Source organism: Paroedura picta, chromosome 5 (genome assembly GCF_049243985.1).
Source record: "Paroedura picta isolate Pp20150507F chromosome 5, Ppicta_v3.0, whole genome shotgun sequence".
Lineage (NCBI taxonomy): Eukaryota > Metazoa > Chordata > Lepidosauria > Squamata > Gekkonidae > Paroedura > Paroedura picta.
In genome coordinates, this window is record NC_135373.1 from 12,842,395 (window position 1) to 12,867,404 (window position 25,010).

Genomic DNA, 25,010 nt, shown 5'->3' on the forward strand with positions numbered 1-25,010 from the left:
GGCAATTGAAAGCCACTTTCAGACTCCTTTAAGCAGTGAAAAGGTGGGGTATAAAAAACAACTCTCTCCTCCTCCTCTTCTGCAGGCTTAAAATTTAAACTCAGCCAGCACAAATGGAAGGGGAAAGGAGGAGAGGGAAGAAAATTGAGTTGGTGCGGGAGTGCAGCCAAGAAGGGTGTGGTTGCAAAGTTTTGAGATGGCAGATTAAAAGACTGTAGTAAAGAAGGAAGAGGAGTTTCTAATGCAGAAAGGGCAGTAGGTGTGCCAGGTCCCCCTAGCATCTGGTCGGGGATGAGGATAACGTACCACATGATATTCCTATTGACAAGTTGGTAAAATGCAGTATGAATCCTATTACTGTTAGGGCTTAAATGAATAAAATGAATTTCAGTAGTGATAAATGTACAGTTCTGCATTTAGGAAGGAAAATCATATAATTCATTCATTCATTCATTCATTCATTCATTCATTCATTCATTCATTCATTCATTCATTCATTCATTCATTTATTTATTTATATACTGCCCTCCCCAGAGCTCAGGCCATGCATCACTATACGATATGCATCACTAGATGGGTGAGATTTGTCTTGTCAGGAGTACGTTTGAAAAGGATCTGAGGGTCTTAGTAGACCAGACACTGAACATGAGTCAGCAGTGTGACTCAGTGGCTAAAAAGCCAAATGGGATTTTAGGCTGTATTAAAAACGTATAGTGTCCAGATCATGCAAGGTGATGTTACCGCTTTACTCCGCTCTGGTAAGACCTCACTTGGAGAACTGTGTTCAGTTTTGGGCACCATAGCTGAAGAAAGATGTAGAGAAACTGGAGCTTGTCCAGTGAGGATTTTGGAGACCAAGACATATGAAGAAAGGTTGGGGGAGCTTGGTCTGTTTAGCCTGGAGAGGAGGTGACTGAGAGGTGATAACCATCTTCAAATACTTGAAGGGCTGTCATGTACAAGATGTTCTCTCTTGCCCCAGAGGGACATACCAGAACCAATGGGTTGAAATTAATTCAACTTGGAAGTCCTTTCCAACTCTATGATTCTTTAACGAGGAGAAAGAAGAAAGGCCCAAGCCATGTTGTTGGTGCCACATAGGAAGAGACTTCTGAGCAACGCTCTGATATTTGGGCAACAACTCTGCAGTAAAACTGGTTCCTACCATAGAGTTTCTGCCCAAATACCAGAGTGTCACCCAGAAGTCAATGTTGTGATGTCATCACTTCCTGTGTGATCTGGGCCTTCCTATTTGTACTGGTAAGTCCCCCCACTGGCCAGCTGATTGGCAGCTATGGAGCAGAACCTGGTGGCAGCCTCTGCAGAAGAGCTCTGGAAACCTTGAAAGGCACAACGCAAAAACCAGCTGATATACATCCAGAGCAGTGAGATTAATGAGCCATAGAACTGAGGGTCAATGTAAAGGTGGCAGAGGAAATGAGGGAGTTCAATTGAGCTGACATTTTGAGAGATACAGGTGGAGGAAGGAACCTCAGCAAATAACATGGAGACCTGAGTCCAGCCAAGCACAGATCAGACAGAAAAGCTAGACTTGAATCCCATAGCACCTCAGACCCAACATCTTGCAGGTATGGTCTCCTGAGAATTAAAACTCCCTTCATCAGATATGAATGGATCCTTATTAGTCAATCAAGATGTGGGAAAGGTGTTGCAAAGAAAGGAGTGAGGGTGCAGGAGGTACAAGGCAGAATGTAACCAGCTTGATTAGAGCAGGGCAGAAGCAAGCAGATTCCATTTGTCACGGTCCCTCTGCAGCCTGAGCTCCTTCTTTGCAACTCCCCTGCCACCTCCTGGCTGGGAGAGGAGAGATCTCCATTCTGACTTGGGAACTTTGTGGTAAAATCTTGCCAGTATCTAAGGTTCTGCTGGACTTGGATCCAACTCTTCTGTTGCAGAGCAACACAGCTCTCCTCAGAAACAGATCAGATGGACTCTGGAGAGGCAGGACTCCCCCTCCCCCCGATCAAGCAGCTTTTATGGAGTGACTAGAATGGGCACTAGCACCCCCTTTCCTCCCCCCGGCCCCCGGGCAGCCCTCCTGCCAGTCCTCCTCTCTACCCCAAAAGTCCTGACGCGGCATCTCCAAGGCTTGGCAGGTGTTTATTGGGCAGGGGAGGGTAAGGGCCGTGCATTGGCGTGGGCGTGGAGGGGAGAGCGGAGGCGTCGGGGCAGGCCAAGGACCCAGGCGTGCATCCCCTGCCTGCTCTGAGCGGCGAGCCGTTCTCCAGCAGCCTCTGCCCCGGGGAGGCGGACCCAGTGGACGGAGCCATCTGGGTCGCAGTGTTTGATGGGGGCGGCGAACTGGAGGGTGTCTGGAAGGCAGCAGGTGGTGGCTGGTGGCCGCAGCTGGCGATTCTGATCTGCCAGCTGTGCCGAGGGCGGTATACTTTGGAGGGCAGCGGGCGTCGGCGTGAAGTGGCGTGAGTGTCTCCTGGGAAGCGGGCGAAGAGCAGGAGGGAGTGCGGCCAGTGCCGTGGCGGCAAAGGGGGGGGCGAGGCCGGGGAGAATGGTGGCTCTGTGGTGTGGGTGGGTCCAAGGGGGAATCGGAAGGCGCACTTTGCGTGCCGCTCGATTAGGCCATTGAGGTGGACTGACAACTGGAGTGGCCTTTCCGCTTGTTAGTCTGGAGGCAAGGGGCCAATCCGGCGATTTTGATCCCAGACTCAGCCCACCCCAACCGCCCTCACTGTTTTATTAAGGGGGGAAGATTATTTCCTGCTTCTGGTGGAGGGCCGTGTCCATTCACCCTTCTCTCCTGCTCTTCCTCCTCTCTGCAGATGTGCCACCTTCTGCAGTTCTTCTGTGACCGGGAGCTGCAGCACCGGGTGGAAGCCATCATCGCCTTCTCGGAGTGCTATATGGACAACCTGCAGACCAACCAGCGGCAGCGCTACAACACCCTCATGCAGGCGTTCACCATGTCGGCCGCGGAGACGGCTCGCCGCACCCGGGAGTTCCGCTCACCTCCGCAGGAACAGGTGCGCACGTGGGAAGGGGGCAGCGGCTGCTGGGATGGCGTTCCTTGGCAGCGACAGCTTCCCATGCTCTTCTGGTTTCTGAACTGGATAACTGCAAAAGACAAGGCTGTGGAGGGCTGAAGTCAGTCCCCCTCCGTTAGTATTCTGACTTAGCAAAGCTGGATACGGGTCCAGTAGTACCAGAATTTATGCTCGAGTCAAGTAACACCCGAATCTCGCCTGGAGTCAGTGGTACCAAAATCTAGGCTGGGGACTGGTAGCATCAGGATCTAAGCTGAAAGGACCCGTCAGCTGAATCTCAAGAGCAAGAAGAGAAAATAAACCCAGCTGACAATGGCTGTGTCTCCAAATAGTTCTGGGCAAGAAGAGAAAATTCTCTTGAGCCCCAGATTCTAGGCTGGGGTCCGGTAGCACCAGTATCTAGGCTCTAGTCCGGTGGCATGAAAATGCAACCATCTTTCTGCAGACCAGCAGAGCCACTCTCTGAAACTGACTGAGCAGAGATCCCTTTTTGGAGAAGTTTCCCATCTTTCTGCCTTCAGTGAATCCTTCCTTCCCTGCTGGTCTGTGTTACTTATAACTTACTTATTGCAAACATTTGTATGCTGCCTTTCCAGATTCCTGCTGTAGTTGGCCTACTGGTGAAAATCATTTTTTTAAATGACAAATTATCAATGTAAGAATATCACCTCAGCCTGCAAGCCTCTACCATCATCTCTAGATCGCTGCTCATCTCTAGATTATAATGATCAACTCTGCAGGCAAAACTGGCTACTTTGGAGGCTGGACTCTGAGACCATTCTAAGGCCCTCCTCCAAACCTTCAGGATTATTTCCAACCCAGGGGTAGCCAACCTCCAGGTGGGGCCTGGAGAGCTCCTGGAATTACAGATCATCTCTGTCAGCCAGCAGTTGAACAGAATGGGAAATATTTCCCCACCCTCAAAAGGGATACACACCCATGACCGCAGACTCCCCTGCGTTGCTCTTCCTCTCCTTGGTCAGGGGCTGTCAGAGGCTTCCTGAAGGGGGGAGGGGGTGCGAAATCCTGAACAAGAGCAGCCATTGGCCCTGCGAGGGGGAGATTCCACTAATAGGAGGCTTCAGAACCTTCAGCATGTTGCCGGAAGTATGAATTGCATTTTATGTATACAGATAGTTCCTGACCTGCAGTATAATTGTTTCCACCTGCAGTTTGTAATGTCCGGTTTATTTACTGCAAAATAGAAAAGCAGCTAATCTAAACAAGTCCCTCCTTAAAACACACCTCCATTTTCTCTTCTGGCTGCACATAGCAGGGGACTACGTGTGATGGAAAGCAAACATCTCCTCCAGAGAAGTTTGTTGACCATTTTTTCCCCTTCGCCTTGAGGAGCCTTCTCAGCCAGTACATTTGGATTTCCCGGAATGTAACGTGGCTTCCTCCAACTAATAGAGCTCCAGCAGAACCCTAATTCATCCACAAATCAAGATGCTTCCAAGATCTTTCAAGCATCAGAAAATACCTGTTGACTGCTGAATGCAAGGCAGGGTCCAGTGCGTGGAACAAATGAGCCAGCAGAGTTTCTCGGTCAGTTCAGCAGCTCCACTGTTGTTTTGAATTGTGACACTGATCGATGCACTGCATGGTGTACAAAAGAACAAATCCACACAGGGCTGTGGGGAGGGAGATGTTGTTCAGTGGCAGAGCATCTGCCCCACATGCAAAAGGTCCCTGGTTCAATCTCTGGCATCTCCAGTTTAAGAGGAGGATCAGAAGAAGAGCTGGCTTTTTGAACCCTTTTTATTACATGAAGAGGGTTCAAAGCCACTTACATTTGCCTTGCCTTACATTTGCCTTGCCACAACAGACACTCTGTGAGATAGGTGAGGCCAAGAAAGCTCTGAGAGAACTGGGACAGGCCCAAGGTCAGCCAAATGGCTGCATGTGGAGGAGTGGGAAATCAAACCCAGTTCTCCAGATTAGAGGCTACCACAACCACGACATCAAGAGGGATCAGGTAGGAGAAGACGTGAAAGACCCCTGCCTGAGGCTTTGGGGACCTACTGCCTGTCTTAGACAGTACTAACCCTGATAGACTGGCTCGGTATAAGGCAGCCTCATGTGGGTATTCTTTAGCCAAAAGCCTAGGTAGCTTGCCTCTGCCACAACTGGTGTCTCCTCCTCTTCCCAACAGATTAACATGCTTCTGCATTTTAAGAATGGCGCCGATGAGGAGGAATGCCCAGTGCCCGATGAAATCCGGGACGAGCTACTGGAGTTCCACGCTGACTTGCTCTCTCACTGTGGTAAGCAGCACCCCCACTCTGGACCCTTCTCCCCCGCCATACATGCATACACCAAACATGGCTGCAGGGCAGGGGCAAACCAAGGTGCTTTTTGATTGCCTGACTCTGCACAGCGACCCTGCCCTCCAAAGGCTAACCAGGGCTGACCTAACTTAGCTTCTAAGAGTTGATGGGGTGAGGCTAGCCCACCAGCCCCTGCCTTAGTCTAAAAATAAATATGGATTGGCCTCTGGAGTGTGGAAACTGCTTTTCTTTCTGCCTTCCTTCATCCACAGAAAAGGGAGCCAGGATTTCCTGCACAATCAAGAGGCCTTCTGTCTTTATCCCACCCTGGATTAGCCAGCCTATGTCACAACCGTGGGATGCAGTCCCTAGGCAAAGCCCCCTAAGACAGACACCCAGGAGCCCCAGGCATCGGGGAAACCAGGAGGAGTCTTTATGAGGGCTACAAGGCAGCAGCTACAGGATGTCAGCGTCACAGATAGGCAGTATTGAAGAAGAGGGGCAATGGAGGACCTCAGAGCCCGCACCCCCCTTACCCAAGATTTAGGTACCATTTTGCCACAGTACCTACGTCTGACCTAGCAGAATGCGAAAACAAGAGACAGTTCATCTATCCTACACTCCGGTGTGAGAGCTGAGACAGGATTGTGTGGACCGAACAGACACAGAGATAAGAGCATTTGCACTACACTGCGAGGGATGGCAGCAGTAGAAAGAGAAGGTGAAGGACGGGCAGCCCAGAGAGGCCGCAGGCAGCCAGGCCAGCTCCCGGGCTGTAGAAAATGGAGAAGCTGGCATGGGTCAGACATGGCCCATGACAGCCTAGTACAGGGGTGGCCAAAATGGCTCTCCAGATATCCATGGACTACAATTCCCATGAGCCTCTACTAGCACATGCTGGTAGAGGCTCATGGGAATTGTAGTCCATGGACATCTGGAGAGCCACAGACTGACCACCTCTGGCCTCGTATCTCCAGCTGCAAGGGCTCATTTGCTTTGCTATTTCCCCAACAGGCATCCAAGAGGAGGGCGAGGAGGAAGAACAGGCAGAAGATCAGTCTTTCCACAGGCGGTTGATGAGCTTGGTGGAGAAGGTGGCGAGCTTTCGCAAGAAGAAGGAAGAGCCGGAAGAGGAAAAGCCCCCTGAAGAAGAGCCGACGCCCAGTGGGTGCAACAGAGCAGCTGGGGGGAGGGCAGAACAATGAGGGGACAGGTTATGCCCTGAAGGCTCCGGGCTGTGGTTCAGGAAGCCTGGCTTAGTCATCTAGGCCAACCCTCAGAAATCTTCTTGCAAGAGATGGTGGGAGGATCATTAGATTTCTGAGATGGAACACCTTGGTGGTCACCCCCCCCCCCCCCACAAGCCTGGAGTAGTTGAATCAGTAACAAAGAGACAGAGAAGGGCCTTAGGGATTGCAGTGTTAAGCCCATCTGGTCAAAATGCTAGGGGAAATGCAAAATAAGAACATTGGAAGACCACTGCTGGGTCAGGCCAGTGGTCCATCCAGTCCAGCCTCCTGTCTCACAAGGCGGCCAACCAGTTCCTCTGGAGGGCCAATTACAGGGCAGAGAGTTCAAGGCCTTCATAAGAAAATCAGAGGAACTCAGACACCAGGGCTGGTAGCCACTGAGACACCTCCCCTCTGAATCTAACCCCCTTTTAAAGTGGATTATGCAAATAGCCATCCCAACATTATCTGGCAGTGAATTCCCAGGAGTCCTGTGTTAAGTAGTATTTACTTTTGTCCTTCCTGTGCCCACTGCCCACCAGCTTCCCTGTATGTCTCTTGGGGAAGGGAGAAACAGCTCTCTTCACCCCATGGATCCACTTAAACACCTGTTATTGTGTCCCTTCTTAGTCCTCTGTTTTCTAAACTGAAATCCTATCTAAGGTGGGAAAAGTAGAAAGGCTGTTATGCTGGGGAGTGGAACTACCGCTGATAGCCTCACAAGCTCAGGCAAAGGGTTCAGCTAGTTCAGCATCCTCAGAATGTTATATTGTTATTCCTGGCTGGCTGGGTGACTGTGTTTGTTCTCCCCGATCTCTCAGGCACCCTGCAAGAGTTGATCTCTCACACCATGGTCCACTGGGCCCAGGAATCCTTCATCCAGAGCCCGGAGCTGGTCCGGGTCATGTTCAGCCTCCTCCATCGGCAGTACGACGGCCTCGGGGAGTTAATCCGCGCCCTGCCCAAGGCTTACACTATCAATGCCAACTCAGTGGAAGACACCATGAGCTTGCTGGAATGCCTGGGTCAGATCCGGTCACTGCTCATCGTCCAGATGGGGCCTGAGGAGGAGAACCTGATGATACAGAGCATTGGGTGGGTGCCCTTGCCCCACGGACTCCTCCGATCCAGGCCCTGGGACCTCGCCTGAATTTCAGCCCTCCGTCCTTCTCTGCCTGTAGCAGCCTGAGTAGTCCACTTTGGTCAGAGCAATTCAGGGCTGGCCAGGGCCAGTTCTTGGTTGGGAGACCACCAAGGAAGTCTGTGCAGATCCAGGCCATGGCAAAGCACCTCTGTTTGTCTCTACCCTGACCTGGATAGTCCAGGCTAGCCATAGATCTCAGAAGCTCAGCAGGGTTGGGTCTGGTCAATACTTGGATGGGAGGCACCAAGGCAGAACATAGAATCATAGAATCATAGAATCATAGAATCATAGAGTTGGAAGGGGCCATACAGGCCATCTAGTGCAGGATCAGCCCAAAGCATCCTAAAGCATCCAAGAAAAGTGTGTATCCAACCTTTGAACAGGTTTGCTCCATAGAGGGAAGCAATGGCAAACCATCCTTACTGTCTTATGCCTTGAACACCCTGCAGTTAGGGCTGCCATGAGTCCGATGGGACCCAACAGCACCTTCGTCTTCCTTCTCTATCCCACTGAGCTGCTGAAACCAGACTCCTTTCAGGCCCCTTTTTAAATGGTGCACCCTGAAGCTGCTTCCAAGTTCACATTCAGACAACACCCTTCTTGCAGTGAAAGACAGCAACATATGTCCCCTTTCTTGTGACGGTGCCAGAGTGCCTTTTACAGATCCCCTGGCTTTAATATTAATTCATTTCAGAACCCTTTTTGCATTATGAGGCAGCTGTTGATATAGGTCCATAAAACCATCTGGAGACCTTTGAGGGTCAAGAGACGGCCTCCAGCCTAAAACCATCCAGAAATAGTAAAATACTAAGCCAGCAGAGGAAATTAAAATAGAAACAAAAGGCAAGAAATCCCTGGATAATTAAAAAACTAGCTTTTCTTGGAACCTGAAGGATTTGGCAAAATTTTATGGAGAGAGGGTTGCAGACTTGAGGAGCTACCACAAACAAGGCCCTGTCACTTGAGCTCACCAAGCTAAATTTCTGTCCTTGTCACCCAGTTTACACACCCTCCAGTGCGATGTCTTATTACCAGTCATAGAATTATAGAGTTGGAAGGGGCCATACAGGCTATCTAGTCCAACCCCCTCTTCCACGCAGGATCAGCCAAAAGCATCCTAAAGCATCCAAGAAAAGTGTGCATCCAACCTTTGCTTGAAGACTGTCAGTGAGGGGGAGCTCACCACCTCCTTAGGCAGCCTATTCCACTGCTGAATTACTCTGACTGTGAACAATTTTTTCCTGATATCTAGCCTATATCGTTGTACTTGTAGTGTAAACCCATTACTGCGTGTCCTTTCCTCTGCAGCCAATGAAAAGAGCATCCTGCCCTCCTTCAACCTTTAGAATACTTAAAGAGGGCTATCATGTCCCCTCTCATCCTCCTTTTCTCCAGGCTGAACATTCCCAAGTCCCTCAACCTATCTTCATAGGGCTTGGTCCCTTGGCCCCAGATCATCTTCGTCACTCTCCTCTGTATCCTTTCAATTTTATCTATGTCCTTCTTGAAGTGAGGCCTCCAGAACTGCACACAGCACTCCAGGTGTGGTGTGACCAGTGCCGTATACAATGGGACTAAGACATCTTGTGATTTTGATGTGATGCCCCTGTTGATACAGCCCAAAATGGCATTTGCCTTTTTTACCGCTGCATCACACTGCCTGCTCATGTTTAGCTTACAATCAAGTACCCCAAGGTCTCGTTCACACACAGTGTTACCTAGAAGCGTATCCCCAATCCAGTAGGCATGCTTTTCATTTTTCTGACCCAAATGCAGAACTTTACACTTATCTTTATTAAATTGCATCTTGTTCTCATTTGCCCATTTTTCCATTGTGTTCAGATCTCGTTGAACTCTGTCTCTATCTTCCAGAGTATTTGCCAGTCCTCCCAATTTGGTGTCATCTGCAAACTTGATGAGTAGTCCCTCCACCCCCTCATCTAGATCAGGGGTAGTCAAACTGCGGCCCTCCAGATGTCCATGGACCTCAATTCCCAGAAGCCCCTGCCAGCAAATGCTGGCAGGGGCTTCTGGGAATTGTGGTCCATGGACATCTGGAGGGCCGCAGTTTGACTACCCCTGATCTAGATCATTAATAAATATGTTAAAAAGTACCGGGCCGAGCACCGAGCCCTGAGGTATCCCGCTACTCACCTCTCTCCAGTCTGATGAAACACCATTGACAACAACTCTTTGAGTGCGGTTCTCTAACCAATTCCCTATCCACCTGACTATCTGAAAATCCAGATTGCAGTCCTTCAACTTATCCATCAGAAGTCCTCCTGCTTCCTTCTGCCCATTTACTGCCAGTTTTCACACAGGTCCTGTTCTGTCATTAAATCTGTTTGTTTGTTTCTTATAGGAACATTATGAACAACAAAGTCTTCTACCAGCACCCCAACCTCATGAGAGCCCTGGGCATGCATGAGACTGTCATGGAGGTGATGGTGAACGTCCTGGGAGGAGGGGACTCTAAGGTGAGGAAGCTGGCACACTGGCAAACATGTGGCCACCCCCACTCTCCCAAGGTCAAATGTATATATCCCTTTTGTGTAAGGAGTTCCCAGTTCTCATGGCATGTTCCTCAATTCACCTGGCAGCCATGTGGTCTAAGATGGCTGCTCACCTCCTCTCCTAAGCCAGACTGATTCAAGTAGCTGAAGGTGCAGTGGAACCCTTCCTTCCTCCAGCATCCAGCACCCCGTCCCATGTAGAGCTGAACTGGCTCTTACTTGGGCTCTGTTGCAGCACCAGCTTCATGCCCCGAGTCTTTTGAGTCGGAAGGTACCTCCTCCTTCATCTGTTCTAGCAGTTTGTGCATCTCAAGTTACAGGTCTTGCCAATCTTCAGCTTTCTGGGTTGTACCATTTTGAGATGGATTTCTTCCCCCACCCTGCACATTTTTAAGGAACAGCTTGCATGACTCTGACTCAGGGGGAGCCAGCTAGGTGTTATGGTTAAGAGCGGCGGCCTCAGAACTGGGTTGGATTCCCCATTCCTCCTCCACAGGCTGGGGGACCTTGGGCCAGTCACAGTTCACTGAGAGCTGTTCTCACAAAACAGTTCTCTTAGAGCTCTCTCAGCCCCACCTACCTCCCAGGATGTCTGTTGTGGGGAGAGGAAAGGAAAGACGCTTGTCAGCTGCCTTGGGACTCCTTTGAGTGGTGAAATGCAGAGTATGAAAAAACACCCAGCTCTTCTTCAGTGTAGCAGCCCCTTTTAAAATGAACCAGAGGGCTGAGATCCCATAACCTCCCAGCGGTGAGTTCTTGCTTTCCCAGCATCCTGCTTGAATAAGGGGAAAGAAACGAGTGTCTGGTCGCGAGAGAGGGACAGGGCAAAGGGGCACAAGTCGGGCAACGGGGCAACCTTTAAAGGGGCCCCTCTGACCTCTCCCTTACCCAGGAGATCCGCTTCCCTAAGATGGTGACCAACTGCTGCCGCTTCCTGTGCTACTTCTGCCGCATCAGCCGCCAGAACCAGCGCTCCATGTTCGACCACCTCAGCTACCTGCTGGAGAACAGCGGAATTGGGCTAGGTGAGCCAGCGCGGTTAGGGAGGGTGCAGGCTGGGGGTGGAGAGCGCTGAGGGTGAAAAAGAAAAGGGGGAAAAGATTTGAACATTGAAAATTTTATCTGCCTTTAAAAAAGAGAAGCGACATGGGAGCTCCCAGACAGGCTCCAAACTCTCAGGATGCTAGTGGGAAACAGTCCGTCTGGGCTCTATGCATGGGGTCTCCCACACAGAGCCCTTGGGCACCATGGCACCTATTGACACCCCTCCTGCTGCCTGCCAAGTGCTTTTAGCAAGTGGACAGGGCCAAGTGGTGTTTTTCCTTGCAAGGCTTCTGATTGGCCATTGAAGATCTGATTGACTGTGCAAATTTTTAAAGGCACTGCTTTGGTAGCAACTGCCGACACAGCACACGGGTTGTTACTCTGAAGGTAAACTGTGGCAGCCATTTTGTGGCTGGCTCTGCCTCCTGCAGTTGCCATTTTGTAGCAGGAATTTTGTGATTATTTCCAGCATGCTGTGTCAGAATTCCAAAGGCTCAAATAGGTCGGAGACCCCTTGCTTTACACCTTGAGCTTCAAACACTGCCTGCTGACTGTCCCCTTTGATCCCCAAGGCATGCGTGGGTCCACTCCCTTGGACGTGGCAGCTGCTTCCGTGATCGATAACAATGAGTTGGCGCTGGCCCTGCAGGAGCAAGACCTAGAAAAGGTAATGTGCGGAAGAGCTGGAGGGTAGCAAAAGAAGGGTTGGGAGCAGCATGGACTCTGGCTGGCCAGTCTGGGTAGTGTCAAGGGCAGGCAGACTAACAACTTGCTTCTGGATTAATAGAAAGCTTTATTAATAGCAGTTCAGCCCACCTCAATGTTCATAGTCGATTCCGGTCAATAAGACAGCAAACACTTCTACTGGTTCTTTCCTGCCAAAGTTGCCCTGTTCCCAGAGAGCAAAAGCCCCCCACCCACAGGTGCCATCCTGGGCTTCATTCCAGACAATGGCCAGGCTGTTGCGGCCTTGGGTGTTAGACAGTTCCTCCCTTCCTGATAACACAGAACAGGACAGCAATTGCTAGTCTAAATTACAGCTCGAGGCAGGCAGCTCAGGGTTACATAAACAGAGTAACACAGAGATGCTTAAAACAACACACAATAAACCAAGATGGTGTTACCCCGGTCATCAGTCACAAATCATGCCAGAGTTTAGACGCCTGATCCTGACAGGAAGTTATTATGTCCTTTTGGTCTGTGTGGCACAATGCCTACCCCCCACCTTTTCCTGGCTATTTCAGAAGGTCACTGTTCATAGAATCATAGAACCATAGAATAATAGAGTTGAAATGGACCTCATGGGTCATCTAGTCCAACCCCCTGCACTATGCAGGACATTCACATCCCAATCGCTCATCTACTGTCACCTGCCACCACTTTGCCTTCACAGAATCAGTCTCTCCATCAGGTGGCTCTCCAGCCTCTATTTAAAAATTTCCAAAGATGGAGAACCCACCACCTCCCGAGGAAGCCTGTTCCACTGAGAAACCGCTCTAACTGTCAGGAACTTCTTCCGGATGTTTAGATGGAATTTCTTTTGAATTAATTTCATCCCATTCATTCTGGTCTGTCCCTCTGGGGCAAGAGAGAACAACTCTGCTCCATCCTCCATATGTCAGCCTTTTAAATACTTGAAGATGGTTATCAGATCCCCTCTCAGTCGTCTCCTCTCCAGGCTAAACAGACGGAGCTCCCCCAACCTTTTTTTATATATCTTGGTCTCCAATCCCCTCACCATCTTTGTTGCTCTCCTCGGGACACGTTCTAGTTTGTCAACATCCCTCTTCAACTGGTGTGCCCAAAACTGAACACAGGACTCCAAGTGAGGCCGAACCAGAGCAGAGGACAGCGGTAGCATCACCTCCCATGATCTGGACACAATACTGCATTTGATACAGCCCAAAATCCCATTTGCCTTCTTAGCAACTGAGTCACACTGCTGACTCACGTTCAATGCTGACTCATGTTCAATGTATGGTCTACTGAGACTCTTAGATCCTTTTCGCACATGCTACTGCCAAGACAAGTCTCCCCCATCCTATATTGGTGTCTATGGTTTTTCCTACCTAACTGCAGAACTTTACATTTGTCCCTATTGAACTTCATTTTATTCAGTTTAGCCCACTTCTCGAAAGAGCCTCTTGTGGCGCAGAGTGGTAAGGCAGCGACATGCTGTCTGAATCTGTCTGCCCATGAGGTTGGGAGTTCAATCCCAGCAGCCGGCTCAAGGTTGACTCAGCCTTCCATCCTTCCAAGGTCGGTAAAATGAGTACCCAGCTTGCTGGGGGGTAATGACTGGGGAAGGCACTGGCAAACCACCCCGTATTGAGTCTGCCGTGAAAACGCTAGAGGGCGTCACCCCAAGGGTCAGACATGACTCGGTGCTTGCACAGGGGATACCTTTACCTTTACCACTTCTCGAGCCTATCAAGATCATCCTGTATTCTAATTCCGTCTTCAGTTATGTTTGCTACCCCTCCCAGTTTAGTATCATCTGCAAATTTAATAACTATCCCCTCTAATCCCTCATCTTTGGGGTACTCCCCTTGTCACTCTTTTCCAAGAAGATGCTGAACCATTAACAAGTACCCTCTGGGTACGATTTGTCAAACAGTTATTGATCCACCTGACAGATCAATAACTGGTTGTTTTTTTATTATAGGTTGTCGTTTTATTATGGGCTGTGGAGACAAGGGAGGAGTAACTAATCACTTGCTCACCACTTTTCAAATGCTAATTGGCATAGCCAGGGAGCAGGTGCGGGGGAGGAGGGTCTTTTTCCCAGATTCCCATGGGAAATAGTAGCTTTCTGGGGGAGGGGGACAGCAGGTATATCTGCTGCTGATCTCAGGAGTGGGGGGTCTTTTGCCTGCTAACCATCAAAGTCGGAGCTGGCTCTGACTTAGGAGAAGAGCAGCAATCTTGGACCGTGTGGCCGCCAGGTGAGCTGAAAAACATGCCATGGGAACTGGGATTTTTGATAAATATTTTTTATTTTAAAAACAATATATTATAAAAGGGACACAAAGATAGAAGAGGGGGCTACACAGCAAATCATATATATCAAAATCATTATATATTAAATATACATCAGGAAGAGAGTTTTCTTCCCAGCATCCCTTCAGTGTAATCCTCGAAACATTATCTACAAAATAGAATATTTCTTAATTTTTAAAGGCATTTTTAAATTTCAAATGTAAATTCCTTATTACATAACCAATATGTTTTACAGCTAATTTATTAATTTCATCACTACTGTATATTCCATATTCTTTTCTACATATTTGCCACAACTTCCAAGACCTAGTTCGGTGTAGTGGTTAGGAGTGCTGACTTCTAAGATGGTGAGCTGGGTTTGATTCCTCACTCTTCCTCCACATGCAGCAAGCTGGGTGACCTTGGGCCAGTCCCAGCTCTCTCAGAGCAATCTCAGCCCCACCTACCTCACAGATCTGTTGTGGAAGAGGAAAGGCAGGTGATTGTAAGCCACTCCATCAGGTATTAAAAAGTGGGTTAAATAACTCAGCTGTTCTTCCATAGACCCAGTTTTTTTTAAATCTATTATTTATCTCAATGTGAAAATAAATATATTTTTGTTCAATATCTAATTTTCTTATCCCTATATTCAAAACTTGTTCTCATGCTGTTCATTTACACCAGTTTGGGTTGTCTGGAATGAAGGTAGATTATTCCATTTATAGATCTGGTTCTTTCTTAAGGCACATCCTACTGGTGGGAACAAGTGCTGATTAATTTGCCTCTGCTCCTCCCCTTGTCTCTTCAGGTGGTGACCTACCTGGCAGGGGCTGGCCTCCAGAGCTGCTCTATGCTGCTTGCCAAGGGATATCCTGACATCGGCTGGAATCCCTGTGGCGGTGAGCGTTACCTGGACTTCCTGCGCTTCACTGTCTTTGTCAATGGTGAGTTTGGTGAAGATATGAGAAGCCATGTTGGGTCAGGCCAATGTTCCATCTAGTCTGCGTCACACGGTGGCCAAACCCCAGGGGCCATCAGGAAGTCCACCAGCAGGACAAGAACTCCAGAGCCCCTCCCACTGCTGCCCCTTAAGCACCAGGAAGACAGAGCATCACTGTCTCAGACGTAACAGTAACAGTACAAACTTAGAAGTGGTTATGCACCAGCATTGACTGATTGATGGATTGATGGATTGATGGATTCTTTTGCCTTTCTCCCCAAGAGAGACCCAAAGCAGCATAAAATGTTCTCTTCTCCTTGTTGTACTCACAACAACCCTGTGAGGTCCCAGTCCAATGTCTAACCACACTGATGAGAAGTTTAATCAGCTAGCATGTGAACTGTGTTAACCTGTTGGATGTAAGGCAAGAAGGCATATTTTGGCCCCGGTTCCAGCAGGAGACACGAGCCCTTACAGCACTTCCAGAGTTCCGAAGGGCATGGCGCTCTTCCACCAGGCATTTGGGTGAGGCTCAGGGCTGCACCTCCAATATCTAGATGGGCCCTCTGCCTAGCCCACCCCTGGGTTCTTGCTCAGATAGCTCCTCCCCTCCTGAGCCAGGCAACACCGCAGAACATCACAAACTGCACTTGTGGTTCATTAGGGTATGATTCTGGGACAAAGCGGTTACATTACAAGAAATACTGTAAGAATTCTTAGCATGTAATTCTGTTTTATATGAATCTCATCTGCTTTTATACACTATTGTAAGCTGCCCCGAGACCACTCTGTAAATTATGAATCATCATGAGCCACCCTGATTCTTTGGGGATGGGCAATAATTATAGACACACAAACAAAAGTTACATCAATAAGAAAAAACTAGAACGCAAAGCTACCCCATTAGAATTTCTTCCAAGTCTTTAAATCTGGGAAACCACTAGAAGACTTGCCAGAGTGTTTACCCATTCTTTTTTATTTATATACATATTCTATAAATGCTTTCAGAAATAAATATCTTTGGAGACAAGTATCATAGAATCACAGAATCATAGAGTTGGAAGGGTCCACACAGGCCATCTAGTCCAACCCCCTGCTCAATGCAGGATCGGCCCAAAGCATCCTAAAGCATCCAAGAAAAGTGTGTATCCAACCTTTGCTTGAAGACTGCCAGTGAGGGGGAGCTCACCACCTCCTTAGGCAGCCTATTCCACTGCTGAACTACTCTGACTGTGAAAATCATTTTCCTGATATCTAGCCTATATCGTTGTACTTGTAGTTTACACCCATTACTGCATGTCCTTTCCTCTGCAGCCAACGGAAACACCCTCCTGCCCTTCTCCAAGTGACAACCTTTCAAATGCTTAAAGAGGGCTATCATGTCCCCTCTCAACCTCCTTTTCTCCAGGCTGAACATTCCCAAGTCCCTCAACCTATCTTCATAGGGCTTGGTCCCTTGGCCCCAGATCATCTTCGTCGCTCTCCTCTGTACCCTTTCAATTTTATCTACGTCCTCTGTTGATACAGCCCAAAATGGCATTTGTCATTTTTACCGCTACATCACACTGCCTGCTCATGTTTAGCTTACAATCCACAAGTACCCCAAGGTGTCGTTCACACACAGTGTTACCTAGAAGCGTATCCCCCATCCAGTAGGCATGCTTTTCATTTTTCAGACCCAGATGCAGAACTTTACACTTATCTTTATTAAATTGCATCTTGTTCTCATTTGCCCATTTTTCCATTGTGTTCAGATCTCGCTGAACTCTGTCTCTATCTTCCGGAGTATTTCTCCCAGTCCTCCCAATTTGGTGTCATCTGCAAACTTGATGAGTAGTCCCTCCACCCCCTCATCTAGATCATTAATAAATATGTTAAAAAGTACCGGGCCGAGCACCGAGCCCTGAGGTACCCCGCTACTCACCTCTCTCCAGTCTGATGAAACACCATTGACAACAACTCTTTGAGTGCGGTTCTCTAACCAATTCCCTATCCACCTGACTATCTGAAAATCCAGATTGCAGTCCTTCAATTTATCCATCAGAATAAATGATCCCTTTCATAACAGCTTCTTAAAAGGATCTACTGTCTTAATACCAGTTATTCTGTCCTTGATACAAATGACAAAAGTTTCAATAAATGTTGAACAAAGCTGTGAATAGTGACAAAAAACTACTTTTCCTAAACCTTTTCCAATTAGGGTTGGGCACTTGGGCATGGTTGAGCTGCCTCAGTGATCACCAAAGCCCGGGGCAGCCAGCACTGAGGCACGGAGAGGAGGGGCGGCAGCAGTGCGCCAGCCGGCAGCCACACGCAGACACAGAGCTCTGTGCCTGCGTGCCGCCACTGGCTAGTATGCCTCCACCATCCCTGCTCTCTGCAGCGCTAGCCCTCCTACGCGACGCCTTGGGCTTTGTTGATCACCGAGGCAGCTGAATCATGCCAAGTCTCTCAACCCTACTTCCAATTATTTGTTTTAAACTGTTTTAACCTATCATAAATTATAAATCATCATGAGCCACAATGAACCTTTGGGAAAGGGAGGGATATAGATTTGAGAAATAAAGATAATGAAACTTGTTTGCCCATTTGGTAGCTGGTGGGCCAAATTAGGCTCACCAAAGTGTCCCAGACGAGCCCACTGGGCCTGTTCCCTCTCCTGCTTGAAATGCCTCTCTGCATCCACTCCAGAGTGCAGTTGGCCGTACCCATATATTCCTGGGCCTCTTGCCGCAGTCATAAGCACTAGAATCATTCTCTTTTTATAAAGAAGTTGAAAACACAAGCACCTTTTAGAACTGCAAAACATTAGACACACCACGTCCTTGTGTGGCAAAATTATAAGCAGGGGTAGTCAAACCGCAGCCCTCCAGATGACCATGGACTACAATTCTCATGCTCATGGGAATTGTAGTCCATGGACATCTGGAGGGCCGCGGTTTGACTTACCCCTACAGGGTCCAAGCCTGGATTTCCTCACACAACACCTGCTCTTAACAGGACGCTTTCCCCACCTCCCCACTTTCTTTTCTGGCTCACACTGTTCCCTCTTACCCTTCTCTCTCTCTGCAGGGGAGAGCGTGGAAGAGAATGCCAACGTGGTGGTACGGCTGTTGATCCGACGTCCCGAGTGCTTCGGCCCTGCCCTGCGGGGTGAGGGTGGCAACGGCCTGCTGGCAGCCATAGAGGAGGCCATCCAGATCTCCCAGGATCCTGCCCGTGATGGGCCCACGATCAAAAAGGATCGCCGTCGGGAGCTGTACGTGAGGCCGGGGAGGCACATTGGGGGAAACAATCGGACACGTTGCATTAAATGAGCGTGGGGGTGTGCAGAGAATAAGTAGGTCACATGCCAGGGGTTCCCAACATGGGGCCCATGGGCACAGCGGCACCTTCCAACGGCTTTCCTGGTGCCCAGCAAGTGCTTTTAGAAAGGGGGTGGGTCTAGGTGGGGGTTTTGCCCAGCCGGAGTTCTGCAGATTAAAAGGTGTCCTGATAAACAGGACTTCCTCCTAATATGTTGACATAGAGAACCTTGATCCCTGATATTTTGTGGCTGGCTCTGCCTCTTGCAGCAGGCATTTGGAACTGTTGTCTCCAGGGGAACTGATGTTTGTCATCTGAAGATTCATTGTGATCTCCAGCTCTCACGTGGAGGTTGGCAACCATAGCCAACGTCCAGGCTTTGTTCTAGAATCGTAGAATAATAGAGTTGGAAGGGACCTCCTGGGTCATCTAGTCCAACTATGCAGGACACTCACATCCCAATCGCTCATCCACTGTAACCTGCCACCCCCTTGAACCTTCACAGAATCAGCCTCTCTGTCAGATGGCTATCCAGCCTCTGTTTAAAGATTTCCAAAGATGGAGAACCCACCACCTCCCGAGGAAGCCTGTTCCACTGAGAAACCGCTCTGTCAGGAACTTCTTCTGGATGTTTAGACGGAATTTCTTTTGAATTGATTTCATCCCATTGGTTCTGGTCCGTCCCTCTGTGGCAAGAGAGAACAACTCTTTGGGAATGAGACTGTGATAGCCAACCCTCCTTGCTTCTTGGTTATGGCTGCATTTTTACAAATTTCCTGATGCATGTTAACACCTTTAATCCACCCCCTTTGGGGGCCAGATCTCAATTTCTGCCCTCCCACAGTCCCTACAGTTTGCTCCACAATTCCTTAATGTTCCTCCTTTCCCCTCCACACCATTCCCTCTTTTCTCTGTTTCTCTCCCTGCCAGGTTTGGGGCGGAGGAATCACATGAGGAGAACCGGGTGCATCTGGGCAATGCCATCATGTCCTTCTATGCAGCCCTCATCGACTTGCTGGGGCGTTGTGCCCCCGAGATGCATGTAAGCACCATCCCATGAACTCCACATGAAGGAAAACACGTCCATCTCCCCACAAGAGCCTGCATGAGTTTGGCACTGGTTCACTTCGTCCAGCACAGCCCACCACCGATGTTTACGGCTAGCTCTCACCCTCTGTTGCCTTTCCTCCTGAGCTGGTTAGAGCTGAGCTGGCCTCCCCATCCAGTTCACGCCACTTTCTTCTTTTGCTTCTCTGAACAGCTCATCCAGGCGGGGAAGGGCGAAGCTCTCCGGATCCGAGCCATCTTACGCTCCTTGGTGCCCCTGGAGGACCTTGTTGGAGTCATCAGCCTCCCACTGCAAATCCCAGCCTTTGGCAAAGGTACGGTGGCATCGGGGCTGGGGACTGGGGGTGCAGAGGAAGGCCCCAAAGAGGTAAAACTGGCCTCAGTAAGGCCAGCCTGTGGAATGCTCTCCCTGGAGAGATCTGGGCCCTCCACAGTTCCGGCAGGCCTGAAAGACCGAGCTGTTCTGCCAGACCTATAGTTGAGGCCAGGAAATTAACATTTATTTATATTTTATTTTATTTATTATATTTATATACCACCCTCCCCGAAGGCTCAGGGCAGTTTACAGACTCGAACCCAGCATGCCAGATTAGAAGTCCGCACTCCTAACCACTACACCAAACTGGCTCTCAAGGAAAAAAGAACAATACATAAAACAGTCTATAAACAAGTGAATACCTTACAATAATAATATTAATAGTTGTAACCATATAACAATATAACGGTATAAACAATACAACAGTGCAACAATACAACCAGGTCCAGAGCATTGGTAGAATTCTGAGGGGGGGCAGGGGGGCTTGGGGGGGACCAGGGCCCTTCAATCGCTGTTGATTATGTCTGGTCTCAACCAAATGCCTGGCGGAAGAGCTCCTTTTTGCAGGCCCTGCGGAACTAAGCTCCGTCAGGGCCCTGATCTCCTCCGGGAGCTTGTTCCACCAGGTGGGGGCCAGAACAGAGAATGCTCTGGCCCTGGTCAAGACCAGGCGGACTTCTTTAGGGCCAAGGATCCTTAGCTGGTTGGTAGCAGTGGAGCGCAGGGCTCTTTTGGGGGCGTTGGCAGGGAGGCGATCCCTCAGGTACACTGGGCCCTGACCGCGAATGGCCTTGAAGGTAATAACCAGACCCTTTCGTCTGATCCAGAATTCAACTGGCAGCCACTGCAGTTGGTGGAGAATGCTGGCCTCCCTGCCTAAGAGCCCCCACTGATAAAATACTGACTGGCCTGTTATAATCTCACCATCCTCAGGAAGATAGATTCAAGTGGGCAGCCGTGTTAGTCTGAAGAAGCAGCAGAACAGATTTAGAGTCCAGTCAGGCACCTTTAAGGCCAACCAAGTTTTGTTCAAGGGATGAGCACTCCTGTGCATGACCACTTCCTCAGACGCAATGTCATGGAATGAAGTAATCGGTTCAGACTTAGAGGCGCTGTGTAGGAGTAAGTTTAAGCATAATGAAAACGGTTAACAGAATCCAGAGATAAATAGGAAAAACCAGCAATTGTTTGTATTGACTTGTGGCTGAATTGCATGGGAAACATTTTGCATGGGAAACATTTTGGGTACAAGAAAGATGTCCATGTTAAGAATGAGCAAATATATAATCAGTTGCTGACACTTTGCCTCTACGTATGGACTGATTCCTTCCATTCCATGATATTGTGTCTGAGGAAGTGGGCTTGCACACACACAAAAAAACTTGAATAAAACTTTGTGGATTTAGAGGTGCTCCTGGATTCTAAATTTGTTCACCCTCAGGAAGGTTTTTTAAAGAGGCACTTTAAAAAATATTTAAATTTTCATATACTGTTTTTAACTGTGCAACTATATTATTTGCATGTTTTATTCTTTCGTTACCTGCCCTGAGTCAACCGGGAAGAGTAAAATAAAGATGATGATGATGACGATAACCCACTCCTTGAGGGCTGCATCATCTCAAATACTGACTTTTAAAAAACATTGGTCATTTGTTTGACAACAGTTACCAGCTGAGAATGCTGCTTTTCAACCATGGTTGCTCTCCTTCCCGCCTTAGATGGCAGCGTTATTGAGCCCAAGATGTCCGCCAGCTTCGTGCCAGACCACAAGGCGCCCATGGTGTTGTTCCTGGACCGGGTCTATGGCATCGACAACCAGGACTTCCTCCTCCACGTGCTGGAAGTGGGCTTCTTACCCGACATGCGGGCAGCTGCCTCCCTGGACACGGTAAGGAAGGGAAGGATGGATGCTGTTGTCCCCACTCAGCTGGTGTGGGTTGGGATTTCCTTCCTCGGAGTTTTCCAAGAAAAGGCTTAGGCCGGCGTCTGTTGGGTCTGTTGGGTGCATGAGCTCAATGGGGATGGGGAATTACATCACTCATTGGATGTGCCCTTTGGCCAGCGTCGCTCTGTTAGCTTTCCTTCTGGCAGCTTAATATCCTTGTCACCAGAATGGTTTTGTGGAATGTTGCTTTCATGCACGTCAGCAATCCTTGGATTAGATAGATGGATGGATATATCAATAGAGAGACATAGAAATGTAATTCTTTAACAAATAAATGAATAAATATAAATACAATTAACAATTCTAAATAATACCCTATAGAACAGCAATCCCCAGCCCTCGAACCGGAGACTGGTCCCGGTCTGTAGATCAGTTGGTGCCGGGCCGCGGGTCCTTCTCGTCCTCCTCCCCGGCTGCTGTCTCAGGGGCTGCCCTGCCACTCTACCACTGGCTTGCCCGTGGTGCTCTCCAGTGGCTGCCACGACTGGGGCACCCTTGCCGTGGTACTGTGCAGCTGCTGCTGGCAGTGCCCCCCAGTGGGCAGCAGGAAGTCGGGGGCGCTGGCGGGAAAGCAAGCAGAGCAGGGGCTCAGGCGGAGGCAATGTCCCTCGGCAAAAGACTACCCCCCCCCAGGGCCTCAGTAAAATTGTCAAGAGTTGACCAGTCCCCGGCGAGAAAAAGGTTGGGGACCACTGCTATAGAAGAGTTACTAACATAATTGCAAATTTATAACAGAAAATTCTTCTGTCAAAACCCCATGGGATTTGCCATGCCTAATGTGATCTGAATTTGATTTGATTTTGATTTGACTCCTCACCCCTATGGCAGGTACCATTTGGAAATGTTTGTTGTATTGTTCCCAACCCCTTTTGCTTGTAGTAGGCCAGCAGCCATGTCCAGCACATAACTCACATCCCCTGGTCAATTACCTCGCCCCCTACATTCCACACCACTTGTAATCCGTGTTCCCTTGGGCCAACCTGTTGCCATGCCGATCATCTCAAGGCAAAGTATTACCTTGTGGGGGAAGTGGGGGTTGATGATCCAAAAACAATACAGGACCTGAACTGAGGGCCCTTCCTCAGTTCAAGCAAAGAGTGAGTCTGTTGACACTTCAATGCTACCTAATACAGAAATCTGATTTTACAATCACGATTCTTGTTAGTGTTGTGGGGGGGGGGGAGCCATCCTCACATATTTTTTCTTTTTGAATCTTTGACAACATTGCTATCATCATCCAGTCCATCCTGAGATAAAGTTTTCTTTATTCCCTTAGTCCTTTTTGTTGTTGTTGTAGTTCAAAACATGCCTCTATTGAAGACTTCAGCAGAGAATAGATTCAAATGAGTAGCCGTGTTGGTCTGAAGTAGCACAATAAAATCAGAGTCCAGTGGCACCTTTAAGACCAACAAAGACCTGGACTCAGCAGAGAAGTTTCTCTTCAGATCACATAAATTTTTCGCCTCTTATTCCATCAGTCCTCAAAACCACATATTGTCAAGTCAGATTTTCTGTTTCCTGCAAAAGTCCACAAGTGGTTTCCAATTAGCAATGAGTGAAGTTATTTTTTCTCTATCAGAGAAGTAAGGGGCTTTCCGCACCAGGATCCTTGTAGCAAATTGTTTGCTGAACGAAAAATTGCCATTTAAAATAGTGGAATTCGTCATTATGCATACCTGACTTTGTAGTGGAATCCAGTTGCATTTCCATCGTTTCCCACAAGCTCCCGGTCTCAGCAAAAATCGCTAGAAAGGAAGCGCTATTGCCGAGCTCGTCCCGCCCCTGGCCGTCAAGCAGCCAATGGGCAGCCGTTAGCATGCTCCCAAACAGCCCCTTTCCCTTTAAGAAAGGTTTAAAAAAAAACACACCCATTGCAACAAATATGTGTTGATTCGTTGCAACGGAGAGACCCATCCAGCTGGCAGGTGTGTTTGAGCTGTCGTTTCATCGTTGCCACGCTCCCCCCGAGTGAAAAAAAAAATCCCCCCCCCTCACGGGCCCGATTTTCGGCCGAAAACGGTGTAAAAAATAAAGGGAAAATACATCAGCAAACGGGCTTCTCTGTTGTTTGTGCTTAGTGACTGTAAAGAGACTGTAAAGAGCTTTGGGGAGGGACTGCAGCCGGGGAAGCCTCACTGGGTAAACGAAGGCTTGCCGGTGATTTGATCTCCGCTTGCTCGGAGAAAAAAAAATGGCGATTGCTTTGCCGGAAGATCAGAGGAGAGAGCCAGGGGGAGGGACTTTGTAGAAACCACAACAATGGTAACGCACAGAACTTTCCCGCTAGTGTTGCAGATTGGTTGCAGGAGTGTAGCGCTTTCCGGAGGGTGAATCCACTTTTGGGGATTTCCCTGAAAGCGCTACAAGGAAGCGCTTTTTGCGGATCGGTTTCAGGTGTGTGGCAGATTGTCAACGACGTTGTGCATAATGGCAAAACTGTAGTGATTTCAATTGGCAACCATTGTGCGATTTTGAAGGAGTGCGGAAAGCCCCTAAGTTTAGCCTCCCTGCAAATTCCAAGGTCAGCAGCAACCAATCCTCTCCTGTAGGTATTCTCAAATCCCGACATCTTCTGATTCTGAGCATGCAGGCCAGGCTTTTTCAAGGAGGATTCCATGAAGCCCTGCGGTTTCTTGGTGGCCTTGAAAATATTTCCTAAATGGGTGGGAGTTAATCTTTAATATATTTTTAGAATTTGTTACACAATTATTGGGTGATATGACCATATATGGTCATGTCAGCTTGCCTCCCCCCGCCCCCCATGGCCAATGATGGACCTGGAGGGGGCCTGGGGGGGCATATCCACAGCACTGCTTCCCAACCACATTCTGCCTGATTGTGCCACTTCTGGGGTTTCTTGAAGCCTGAAGAATGTTTCAAGGGTTTCTCAACAGTAAGAAAAGCTGTGAAAGGTTGATCCAGGTGCTTGAAAATATCTTTCTGATGGCCGTAATTCTCCCCAATCTGCCTTTCCCTTTCCTCTCTGGCTTCAGGCCGCCTTCAGCACCACGGAGATGGCGCTGGCCCTGAATCGCTACCTGTGCCTGGCTGTGCTGCCTCTCATCACCAAGTGTGCCCCTCTCTTTGCTGGCACGGAGCACCGGGCCATCATGGTGGATTCCATGCTGCACACCATCTATCGGCTCTCTCGTGGACGTTCCCTCACCAAAGCTCAACGGGATGTCATCGAAGAATGCCTGATGGCCCTTTGCAGGTAGCTGAGCAGGGATGCAAAG

At 48.9% G+C, this 25,010-nt stretch overlaps 1 protein-coding gene across 10 annotated transcripts in view; it reads left to right on the forward strand.

The window, feature by feature from the left end:
- The window catches only part of RYR1 (ryanodine receptor 1), a 241,827-nt gene that overhangs the window by 102,192 nt on the left and 114,625 nt on the right, over positions 1–25,010 (forward strand). For all 10 annotated transcript variants that reach the window (XR_013230906.1, XR_013230910.1, XR_013230908.1 and 7 more), the window contains 13 exons: positions 2,799–2,999; positions 5,176–5,287; positions 6,305–6,454; positions 7,341–7,614; positions 10,026–10,140; positions 11,069–11,201; positions 11,793–11,887; positions 15,008–15,143; positions 18,212–18,398; positions 19,376–19,487; positions 19,707–19,827; positions 21,548–21,717; positions 24,768–24,988. Coding sequence is in view for 3 of the 10 variants with exons in the window: in XM_077336555.1 (XP_077192670.1) it covers positions 2,799–2,999; positions 5,176–5,287; positions 6,305–6,454; positions 7,341–7,614; positions 10,026–10,140; positions 11,069–11,201; positions 11,793–11,887; positions 15,008–15,143; positions 18,212–18,398; positions 19,376–19,487; positions 19,707–19,827; positions 21,548–21,717; positions 24,768–24,988 (2,027 nt within the window). In the remaining 7 variants the exon portion in view is untranslated. The remainder of the gene's footprint in view (positions 1–2,798; positions 3,000–5,175; positions 5,288–6,304; positions 6,455–7,340; positions 7,615–10,025; positions 10,141–11,068; positions 11,202–11,792; positions 11,888–15,007; positions 15,144–18,211; positions 18,399–19,375; positions 19,488–19,706; positions 19,828–21,547; positions 21,718–24,767; positions 24,989–25,010) is intronic.